Below are 12364 nucleotides of genomic sequence, written 5' to 3'. Positions count from 1 at the left end.
TCACTTTTTGTTCTAAGCTTGCACCAATATTTGTATGTTTATCATTTCTTAATATAAAGAAAATATGTAATTCATACGACAAAAATAGCTGGCTGAAAATATTTTAAAATTCCTTGGATACAACAAAATATGTCAACCTATATTAATGTTAGAGAGATATGATGGATGATGATTGATGATGTGCAAGTAAGACAAAATTATATCACACTTTCCTTTTTCATCTTTAAATTCCAAAACAAAAAGCACTGTTGGGTTGCTCCCTTATGACTTATTAGGTGAAAAATCCTCACCGAATACACACATATCTCACTCTCTTTCCATCACTATCTCTACATCTCCCTCTGGATGCATATCCCAATTATAAATATCTTGCTTTGAAACGTTGCATGCTCTCAAACTTTGTTGCACCTCCAAAAGACAAAGTGTATAGAAGAGAACCTTCTTGTCACGCCTCTCTTACTCTTGTCTTGTGGTCCAATAAAACCCTAATTTTCTTTTCGTCAGTTTCTCCACTATATTAGATCCTACAACTTTCATGCTTTTTACTTGTCTCTCATATCTTCTTATTAAGATTCACAAGAACGGATAAGAAAAAAGAAAAGAAATGGAATGGTCAACGACAAACAACTTAGAAAACGTGAGAGTTGCTTTTATGCCGCCGCCATGGCCGGAGTTGAACTCCTTTAACTCACTCCATAGCTTCAACTATGATCCTTATGCAGGTATATGCATATATATATATGTATATATTTCAGATCTATATATATATATATATATATATATTATATGCTGTTCTATTGGGGTAAGGTTTTAAATCCATGTATATTTACCAAGATCTTAAGAGGTATAGTTTAATCTCACGTTTGACAAATCCATTATAATGGTTTTTTGGTCGGATCCATTAACTTTGTTTTTCTCACAACATATCCATGTAAGTATAAAAACTTAATTTTCCCACAGTTTCAAGTGTTTTTTTAGTAATCTTAAGCTCTATGTTCCTTTCTTTTGTTTTATACGAATTACTTGAGAACGTGTTCGCAGGCATCGTTCCAAAGATCTTGGGATATGTTACCTAAAAATATTACTTTCTGAGATGAGAAGTTAAGTCTTCCGTCTAGACAATTTAACATTTAAGTTTGCTTTTTTCTTTTATTGGGATCCAAAGTGTTTTTGCCTTGGGATCCAAATTCTATAAAGTTAAAACGTCACCTTTGCAAAGTTGGGATTCATTTATGTTCACTCTATTAAGAAAAATGTGGGAACTTATTTTATAGAAAGAGTATTGTTTGTGTCACAGCAGGTCATTCATACATGCATGGCGATACACAAACCGGACCGGTTATCTCTGTACCTGAATCAGAAAAGATCATCAATAATGAGTACCGATTACCAAGCAACAACAAAGAGATAACAAAGAAGAAAAGACTAACGAGTGGACAATTAGCTTCACTTGAACGGAGTTTTCAAGATGAGATCAAACTAGATTCAGACAGGAAGCTGAAGCTGTCAAGAGAGCTTGGTTTGCAGCCACGTCAGATAGCGGTTTGGTTCCAGAACCGCCGTGCACGCTGGAAGGCAAAGCAGCTCGAGCAGCTGTACGATTCGCTTAGGCAAGAGTACGACGTCGTTTCTAGAGAGAAGCAGATGTTACATGAGGAGGTCTGTGAACCATATTGCACTCATTTAAAATAATGGGGTCTAATTAAATACCATCCGTTATTTTTGTTTTATCCCTTTAGTTTTTGTTTCTATCAGAGAAACCCCCATCCCACAATTGGATTTGTGACGCAGGTGAAGAAGCTGAGATCTATACTAAGAGACCAGGGATTAATCAAGAAGCAGATCTCCGGTGTGACTAGTGGGGAAGACACGACGGAGATTGCATCTGTGGTGACCACCAAAGTGTACGGTCCTGATCAATACAACAATCAGATGGTTGTCGCTTCCTCTTGCTGGACGCCTTACCCGTGATAGCTGCTGCTGATCTTAGAGACAGAGAGCTTTAGACTAGTCAGGGTACTTTCAAGTGGTGTTGCACTATGAGACAAGCTTTTGCTCATTGTACGATCTTAAAACATAAAGGGACCATTCTTGTGTCCCACGCTTATCAATCTATTCATTCCACGGTCTCGTTATTTGAAAGTTGTATTTGCCTTCGTTTTCTCTTACTTAGCTGCATGCAAGTACTGGCTTTTTGTTCTTTTTTTTTTTTGAAACACTTGCAAGTACTGGCTTCTTTGCTTCTTTTTGTCTCAATACACAGCAAGTGGAAGCCTAGTTTAAGCAAGAAACATAAACCCAAGGAAAGCCCATGAGGAATCCATCCAGTTGTCATTGTTTCGTAGAGTAACTATTGTTTTCATGGATTTTGCGTTACTAGTTTTGGGCTGTTAAATGTCACTTAAGCTGAGAGCCCAAGCCCAAACTTCATCTATCTGTAATATTACCTAGGGCTGGGCACGGATACTCGTTACTTGCCTTATACCCGTTACTTGGCTTGTACTCGCTTCGTTTTTCCAAGTACTCGTCGTTGCCAAGTCAAGTATCAAGTCGTTGAGTTTTGATACTCGCAAGTACAAGGCAAGTAACAAGTAGCACGGAAAATTTAAAGACTCGCCTTGCTATTACTCATTACTTGTTTAACGATTGAAAAAATGATAACTAAGCCATAAAAACTAAAGTCTTAAACTATTATTTTATGTCGTAAGAAGTAAACAATACTTTCATATCAAAATATTTGTATTATGTTCCTTTTTTATACTAGGTACAAATATTTTATTTGAAATAACTATCGTTTACCAAGTCGAGTAAGCAAAACTAAATTTCAAAACCTTCTCTCACACGATATTATCTATCAAGTAATTTTTAGAAACATGGAAATATATCCAAATAATTCATAAGTATTTGTAAGTAGTAAGTAATCGAACAAGCCAAGTAACTTGCAAGTAACATATTTTTGGATAAGTACTCAAAATAACAAGTACTCGTTACAGACAAGGCAAGTACAAGTTCAAAAATCCATTACTCGTTCAAATCAAGGCAAATATCAAATATATATAAAAATGCAAGTACTTGCCTTGCGCCCACCCCTAATATTACCTTACCTCTACACTAATTAATTAACAGAATAAACTAAACACCAACATTACACCTAATTATCTGATCAATAGTCACAGTCCTTCGATGCATCAGCTAATTTCATACTGATTCTTTGATTAATTTCTAACCCAACAATAAGAGTAGTAAGAGACAAACAATGCATTATTTGTTTTTACTACAAATTTAATGAAGACAAGTTATGATTTACGCTGGAACGATTTCCCTGACTTTTCATATTACACTCTAAACAAACAAAAAGCTACAAACCAACACATCAACTTATACCTCACGTATATTCACATTCAATCTCCTTACCCAAATGGAATGGAGAATCATATGAAACACATCAAACCTCTTAGCGGGAGAGTTCACCTCAAAATGACGCCTTACCTTCAACACTCTCCGGTACATCCTTAGATACTGTCTAGGAGATATCGACGTCAAGATCGTCTTCAACTTTGGTATCTCCTCCACGGAAACGATCACCGAGAACGATCTCCAATTCAGCACGTCGCTGAAAGGAGGGACGTACCCTGAGTTTATCAAAACCGGAACGCATCCCGAGTAAAGCGCCTCGACGATCCTAGGGCTCGCAACCTCGTAGCCGCTCGGACATAAACAGAACTTGCTGCTCCGCATCATGTCCGAATAAGACGTTCCTTTAGGGAGATACTTGTGGACTCTAATGTCATTATCTTTGTTCTCCCAATGTTGGAGTAAGACTGGCCTTACGGGTCCGTGTACACCTCCTGCAAAGAAGGCAAGGATGGGCCGGATGGAAGGTGATGGGCCACCTACCAATCCTTTTAAGGAACCGGTCCGTAGGTTGATCTCGGGTATGGACACATCTTTTCTCGGTTTGAATCTCTCTGATGTGTTGGCATTGCATAGAGCTCGGATCGAGTTTTGTCCTAGATGTGGATGAGAAAAGCTTGCCTCAGGACCCTATACCAAAAAAGTCCCAAGATTATAACGGTAATAATAACCAACCAAATGATATATATACACTCAGTAACGTCACGTGCTAGTGTACCCAGTCATGGCAAGAGAGTATGAAATGGTCAGCTCCGATGCTACGGTTCCAATAAGGATACCTATCGCTAACAAGATCGATGTAATCCCTGACGGTTCTTCGGATGGGGCCGAAATCGTGGGAGTCGCGTTGATACACGTATCTTACCATCTTGACGACACTGAGAGGTAAATAAAAGGCGTGGGCCTTGTCCGGATTATTGGTACGGAAATGGGTATCTCTTTCCATCTCGTAGATGAAGTTTCCTTCCATAGAGTATATGCTTTTGCATGGACCATCGTGGAACAACGGTGGGTCACCTTCTTTGTACACGAATATCTTGAACTGTTTCTCCATCTCCAAGTAGCTCCTAAGCAATTCAATACAAATAAAATGATCAAAAGCATTAGCACGTTGTGGTCATGTTAGGAATCGTCATGCCAAAAGTACTATTACCATTATATGCTTTAGAGGCCACATGAAGACAATATATGCACACGTATTTAACATTGACTCAGTTCTAACATATTATAATACTATATGCAGCTCTTTAAACTCAATTCGAGAATACAAGAATCTGTATATATACAATCTTCTTAATCATCATTATATCGTACGCAAACCGACATTAGTTTCGTATCAACTGTCTTGTGCGGTCTACATCGAAGGTTTTCAACATCAATTTCTTAAAAAAACTTTACCTTCTTTTGCTAAACCATACAAGATGGGCCAATATGAAATCTCTTGAATTTACTAGTTTAGTCCCAAGAAAAAGTCAAGGTATGTGATACTTTTCTTGTCTTAAGCATTTAATATGGCACACAAAAAAAATCTCTTGGATTTTTGATTTAGTAGAAAAAAAATATGTAAGGTAATAGTTTCATCACCAAGGTACATACATCAGTACATACTGCATACATACATTAGTACGTACTGCATACATCTAGCTAGTCGTCATATTGTATAATTTTAGCAATTTTTCAAAAATAGCTTCTATGAATCTATGTTAGCATAAAGCTATCTAAAGTGAAATGATACAGACATACAATCATGAGATGATATGGAGCAAATCATCTACTAGTACTATTCACATAAATGTCTCAGATAAAATCAACAATAACATGGCAAGATAAAAAATTTAAGACGTGACATCCAAAATTAATACTGGAAATCTCCAAGCCAAATTCCAACATCACTTTTAGTAAAGAACAATAATAACCTCACATTTCCAGTATTAATTACGATTCAAAGCTCCAACCCGTTTTTAACTTAAAACTAAATTTAAATAAATTCTTTGAAAATCAATAAATTCATATTTCTAAGCCGTTAGCCTTTACTTTAACTCAGTAAACGCTACGCGAACTAAATGTTTTGTAACTTCGAACATCGTTAACAAACATACTTAGTAGTACTATTACTAAATGAACGTAACTATAATTGAAAGCATGCGCAAAAAAAAAAAATTGTACTACTTACCGATGAAAGACCTTGGCATTCCAATACATCGGACCAAGAGGTACGTAGTCCGGGTCATCCACGGGATCGTCCGTCGAAGCGGCTTTAATGGCGACTCGAGCCTTTTGTAGTTGGAATTCGATTTTCTCTATTTTTTTAGTAACTCTTTTCTTCATTAGTTCCGACGATGCCATAGAAGTGACGTTGTAACTCATCAAAGTAATGTTGATCGGCTTCAATTGATCAACCTGTTAACAATATCAATTTTTTCTTTAGATGATTATATGCACATGGAATAAATACATTTTTTAAAAAAATAATACAATTAAAAATTGACATGTGTTATTGATTAATTACTTAAATTTTAGACCACCCGACCGCACGCATCATCTAACATTTCTTTATAATCTTTTTGTTTCATTAGTTTGCGGTTTTGCCGACCGGTTTCCTCATCCTCAGTAAAACCAATTAAATTTTACAAATTACAGTAGTTTGACCATGTAATTTGAAACATGTCTTTAAAAAATATATTGTTGGTGTACAATTAGAAAGTAAATAGATAAATACAAAAAGACAGAATAAAAAAAGACATGCAAAGATGGAGAAACAAGAAAGGAATAATTTGATATTCCTAAGTAATTTCCCTAACCTGAACAGATTCCACTTTAGTTGATAAAGCTGATGCTGGCAAGGACACTTCCTTCGCCGTCTTCGGAGGAGATGGTGCCGGCGCCGGAGGTAGAGATGGAGAGGAGGGATGAAGAGGAGGAGAAATACGATTACTGGGCAAAGCCGCTGAGAAAGATGTTGGACTTCTCGGACCAATATTTACAAAGACGAAACCAGAAACGAGAACAAGAGGAACCATGAAGAGAAAGAGTTTGGCTGAGGAACATGCAGACATGATTCTACACTTCCCATCAACATCTCCCATCTCTCTCTCTCTCTCTCTCATGAAAAAAAAGACGACGACGAAGAAGACGAAGAATCAAATTAAAGAAGTTTTTTTATATAATTAATTTACTTTTATGCTTTCGGTTTTAGCAGCAGATCAAAAGAATTTAAAGAGGGTGAATTGTAGAATAACATTTGGTAATAAGTGGTTGCTCCCTCGTGCCAAGCGTCATCTTTCAACTCTCTCTTTACTTCTCACATGCAAACTTCTCTCTATTTCCTTTGTTTACCCCAAAACTTTTAATTCAATCTATTTCCGTCCGGCCCATCAAATTATTAACCTCATGTCAGCCCATTGTTAGTTAAGTAGCCCAATGTTATGTCATATTTCTTTCCAAGTGATTTCATACATATGTGTATTGTCTTTCATCTCTTGTAACCAATCCAAGGCTGCAGTGAGGAGTTTCTACACATTCCTATCTATGATATATATATCAAACCCCTTAGCTTATTGAAGACTACTAAAATCTTTTCCTTCTCTCTACATTTATGCATAACAAAGCTCCTTGGAGCTAATTTTATTTTGTATCAATAAGGTTCTAGAGCTAGAATCTTTCTCCCATAGGAACCTCTAATAAATCCCAACCAGAACTCTCGTATATATTTCTATCATTGAGGAGGCAAACGGTGGACATGAATGAATTTAAGAGCGTTGGGGCGCTAAGAGCATCTCCAACCTCACTCCATATTTTACTCCAAAATTGAGAATGGAGTTGGAAAAGGAGTGGAAAATGGAGAGATGACCAAAAAATAAAAGCATTACTCCATTTATAGAGTAATGCTTTTATTTTTTGGTCATCACTCCATTTTCCACTCCATTTTCAACTCCATTCTCAATTTTGGAGTAATTTATGGAGTGGGGTTGGAGATGCTCTAAATCGCCATGTATAAACCTTTTTTGTATAATGGAGAAATTTACTTCAGGTGTATATATTGTTGGAAGATTACAAATATTGACATATACTATAAATATTTGACCAAAGATGTTTGTCAAACAAACATTTTGCAGTGATTATGGAAGCATAGTTTAGTAAAACACTGTATTTTGAAATTTTCTTACATGAGATGGTAAATACATTGAATGCAGATGACTAAGGCAAACATTGTTTAGGCTCAATAGTCTATATATAATACATTCTCGTCCGTCATCTTAATTGTTTGAATTATTTAATTTAGGTTTGGGAAATGAGAGAGAATCCTTGGCCAAGAAGATTATCTGCGAGGACACGATTGGCTGCTTCTGATGGATGAAAACCGTCCCAAAACACGTAACTGGTAGCATTTGAACATGTACCCACCGATAATGCATTGCATAGAAACGAAGTTTCCACTGTTCCGGTACCACAACAAGCCCTTCTTGATTCAAAAAATCCTACATTAAAAAACAAATTTTTTTAAAAAATATTGATGATCATAATTAAAATTGGATAAGAATGTCAGTGTTAGTCGTCTTAAGTCTAATGTTGGCTTTCATAAAATCAGGAGAAGCTTAAGAGTTATGATATTTCTTGAAAAATCGTATGGTTTATCTGCTGAACCGGTTACAATTTAACCCGATATATGTCGTATGGTTTATCTGCTGAACCGGTTACAATTTAACCCGATATATGTAAAGAAATGTCAAAATACCGTACCATTCTCTTCAGGTTTCATGACCATGTTCAATAGAGGATTATAAATGTCAAAAACGACCAGTTTCAGACCAGGAAGCTTGTTGGCTAGGTTCACAGACGTGTTGTTAAGTTTGGTATTGAAGGAAACCGCGTCCCGGTTTAGTCTTTCGACGCACCTATTGCTCCCAATTCCGCCAAACATCGTTATCGCTGCTGGCAAACAACCCAAGGGTGGTAATGTCGTTACTCCAATCCTTCTAGCCCCTAAACCATACATTTCCTGCAAACATATAAAGCGCATTTTATACTATCGGTATTAAGTAAATACATAGTAAACCGTTAATTAGGATAACTAAAAAACTTGTACGTTATGGGAATGTTTTTAGTTACTTGGATAAAGGTGGAATAAAATCTCATGAGACGATCTGAGTATCGATCAGGCGTGACTAGCGCGTTAAGGATAGGATTAATGTAATAGCTTTGAAGAAAATCGCTTGATCCGGTGCTAAGAAGATGAATCGCGCCTTTAACTATCTGGTTCGCTTTGTCTTTCCCTACCATGCTTGTCACCTTGCTTTGGTACTCCTTGTAGTTTTCCAGTTGTTGGGTCAAGCTGATTGCGTTCTACAACATATTATATGATACACCATAAAATGGTATAAGCATTCAGGTGAGCTAATTAGTAACCGAGCATAGAATAAAGAGCTAATTACGTATAATATGGAAGTTCCGTCGTGATAACCGGAAGCCCCAGAGGTGAAATTGGCTCCGGTTACCAGATTAGTCTCATTTGCTGCATCTTGGCTAAGGTACGCCACCGGGTAAGAAGTGAACCCAAGATTCTCAGCTGCTCAAAAAAAAAAAAACAAGATATATGAATTGATGAAGTAAGACATTATGGATCCAAAAATGATAAGATGAAGAATTACAAAATGATAAAATAAATGAATTAATAAAAACAAAATAGAAACAAAAGAATTTTAAAATAATAATTATAAAAAAATCAGTAGCTCTCAAAAAAGAACTAATAAAAATGGAGTGGTTGTATCATTAATTAAATTAAGTCTTCAAGTAACATAAAGTTCTTTTTTGTTACTAGCCTTGCAAAATGGCGGAATGACTAAAGATATTTTCACAAAATTATGTGATTGCATTTGTGGCATCTATGAACCACTATTATAAACGTAAATAATTTTAGACTGGTTCAAACCGGTAAAGTCGATGGCGAGTTTTCCGTTAGAGAAACGGCCGGTGGCACTGTGGTCTAAGAAGTCGCGTCCATAGGGAGGAAAATTGGCCTTGACAAGGGTAAGGCGAAGATTGTTGTTACCGGCATCGACAACAGAATCTCCCATTATGATTAGAGCCGGTACAAGAGGTTGACCGGTTCCAAAGCCGGAGTAGAAACCAGTAAGAACCAAGAAGCTAATCAGCCCTGTAAACATTTTTCCTTTTCGCTTTGATATACGTAGTCCAGAGATAGAAAGATAAAGAGGATGAATGAATGAAGAAGTGGTGAATGGTTAGGCCTTTTAAAAGACGAGAGAGTAGTGAAATTACTTGAAAAAGGATAAAGAAACAAACAAAACAAACAATATCAAAAAGGGATAACAATCTGTTTGAAGCTGCATTGACTAATCTGAATCTTCTGTTACATTTTCATTGGATTTCAGACCAATTAAAAACGTTTATATAATTATTATGTCTACTAGTTAGATCATTTCCACATTCGAGGAACTAATTAATCACTTAGAATGGTTAGTCTCTGAATTCATGGATAGAGTAGAAAAGGGTTATCCGTATATGCATGCATTCAAAAATCTTTCAACCATCATTCTTGCTAATTTTGATGTATTTTTGTTACAACATCTTAGTTATAGCATGATAATGTGGAAGTAAACAGATTGTACATACTAAAAGAAGAAGAAGAAAAAAACAATATTTTCTAATTTAGGTTTTCGGTAGATTTGATAGTAACGTATTAACTATGTATTGGGATAATAAGACACACGCGAGGCATCCACAAGATGTATAATCAGGTCCGGTTCGGAGTATAGACAAGGTAAGTGACCACTTAGAACATCATGATTTTAACTGATAATTTTAGTTGTACATAAGACATCATAAAATTTTACATAAATAATAAATGCATAACTTTTTTAATGAGTTTGGCGCATCAAAAGAAATTTGAAAATGTTGGACAGGCACTATGTATAATCACTGTAACCCTTGGGCATATACTGCATATGATACTCTCTCAAAGTTTTCATGCAATTATCATAAATAAAAATATTAATATTTAGGGACTTAATCGGTCAAAAGATCTACGAAGAGATCACATGTTTTATCATGCGAACGAAATTAACTTTAACTAAACTCTTACCTCCCAAATTTCTTCTTAACAAACATTTTTGTTTTCTTCCTCGAGTCTCCTACCTCATTTCGGTTCCCTTTTCCAACAAATGTCTTACTAAACCGAATGAAATAGATAGAACCAGTTGATGAGATCTATATTATTCAAGGTATGTGCTGTACAAAATAGTTCTAACCATGTGAATTGTATAGTAACTTTGAATACAAAAGACGCACGCACTGACTTCTTAAAGCTGTCATTACCCCAAACCATTACACCAAACCTTAACAGTTGTTCTTACTATTGCACGTGCCACGTTTTAACGTATTCTCCTTCGGGTATTGGCTCCTACCGGGTCAGTTTCTAGTTTAGTTCACATCAATTAGGATGATGAATTACATTTAACACTTTGGAAAGATGGTTTAACAAGTAGCCAGCCACCTACTTGCTTGATCACTACTTTAAGAATTTCTAGCTTTGTAAAAGGTTTTAGCGTTCTTTGGCAGAACAAGGCCTAACTATCAAGAAGATCGTCGAGAGGAAACAGAGATTGGGCTTTTGGATGGAATATTATATGCCCAAACCAGCCCGGTACGTAGATAAGTAAAATAATTTCGGTACGGACTACTTATATCGAGGGGTGGGCACGGAGCGGATATCCGGAATTTTAAGGATATCCGTGATCCGATCCGTGCCTTACGAATATTCGATTTTTCGATCCGATCCGATCCGTAACTCTTCGGATATCCGGAACATCGGATATCCGCGAATATCCGATTTTTTTCCGGATATCCGATTCGATCCGTAAAAAATAATAAAAAATTAAAAAAATAAATAAAAATAAAAAAAAAAAGAAAATCAGAAATAAAATAATAATATTTCATTACTTTTTTATAAGAAAATTACATACTTTCAAAATTTTTAATAACTAAATATTAATTTAGTGAATAAAACATTATAATACTTATATAAAGATATAAAAGTATGTATATTATATAATTTTATAAACATGTATACATATATATGTATATAACGGATCGGATCGGATATCCGTTTCTAAAAATATTAGTATTTGTGATTTGCTTCGTCTTTGACGGATATTGGATTTTAGTATTTGCTTCGATTCGTTAAGTTACGGATATTCGGATTTTTCGGATCGAATCGGAACGAATAACGAATCGAATCAAAATTTACGGATATCTTGCCCACCCCTACTTATATCTAAGTTCACATGATATAGGGTTTTTGGATCCATGGACAAGAAACAGTAACGTTGACCAAAATATATACTCGAGTATGAATCTGTGGATCACATTCACACTGATTCACACTGAGTTGGAAATACAGTGGTAAATTGGGAATGAACAGTATACTTGGCCACTTGGAGTATACGAATGATCCCAAAGCTGTATTATTAACCAAACTCCTGCTAGATTTTGTAAATCAGAACCAAGATTGTGAACAGCAATGGTGTGGCTGCTGTTCTCTACTCTCTTCCTTTACCTTTGGACTCTTCCAAAAGACAATTTTCTTGTGATTATTATTTTGGTTGCAAATAGACGCTTCCAAAAGAAAGTCTTCGCAGTTTGCATAACAAATTATTTTTTTACAAAAGAAAAAAGGCAAGTAAATCCAGATAAAATAAATAAAGAGAAAGAAGACACATGTTGTTCTGCAGCTTTTCCCCGTACAAAAGCATCGCAGAAGAAGCTCATACAATTTGAAGATATTTTTTATAGAACGGATTGTTTGATTTTTTTTTGTTTTAATATAAATATTATGTTTACTTAATGAAAATCGTTATGGTTTTTTTTTGAAAAATAAAATCGCTATATTTACATCTGTGATCACATTTTCATGTATAATCGTTTTTTTTTT

General features: G+C 35.6%; 3 protein-coding genes across 3 annotated transcripts; 1 reads left to right on the top strand and 2 right to left on the bottom strand.

Moving 5' to 3' along the window:
* Window positions 1-417: 417 nt before the first annotated feature.
* Window positions 418-2220, top strand: LOC108846805 (putative homeobox-leucine zipper protein ATHB-51). The gene is made up of 3 exons (XM_057005706.1): window positions 418-722; window positions 1298-1659; window positions 1792-2220. Exons 1-3 carry the CDS (start codon window positions 605-607, stop codon window positions 1969-1971), a joined length of 660 nt encoding a protein of 219 aa, XP_056861686.1. The 5' UTR covers window positions 418-604; the 3' UTR covers window positions 1972-2220.
* A 1086-nt stretch (window positions 2221-3306) lies between these two features.
* LOC108846240 (probable glycosyltransferase At5g03795) lies at window positions 3307-6821 on the bottom strand. The gene is made up of 4 exons (XM_018619462.2): window positions 6216-6821; window positions 5588-5814; window positions 4133-4481; window positions 3307-4044 (listed from the first exon to the last, which is right to left on the bottom strand). Exons 1-4 carry the CDS (start codon window positions 6519-6521, stop codon window positions 3379-3381), a joined length of 1548 nt encoding a protein of 515 aa, XP_018474964.1. The 5' UTR covers window positions 6522-6821; the 3' UTR covers window positions 3307-3378.
* Window positions 6822-7581: 760 nt separating this feature from the next.
* Window positions 7582-9725, bottom strand: LOC108846720 (GDSL esterase/lipase At5g03810-like). The gene is given in 5 exon segments (XM_057005737.1): window positions 7582-7892; window positions 8155-8413; window positions 8524-8772; window positions 8775-8980; window positions 9344-9725. Coding segments are annotated over 5 exon segments (1149 nt in total). The 5' UTR covers window positions 9579-9725; the 3' UTR covers window positions 7582-7692.
* Window positions 9726-12364: the final 2639 nt, after the last annotated feature.

Source organism: Raphanus sativus, chromosome 3, assembly GCF_000801105.2.
Source record: "Raphanus sativus cultivar WK10039 chromosome 3, ASM80110v3, whole genome shotgun sequence".
In the NCBI taxonomy this organism is placed as follows: domain Eukaryota; kingdom Viridiplantae; phylum Streptophyta; class Magnoliopsida; order Brassicales; family Brassicaceae; genus Raphanus; species Raphanus sativus.
The sequence above is the reverse complement of the archived record's forward strand: the minus strand, read 5'-3'. Positions and strand labels throughout refer to the sequence as shown.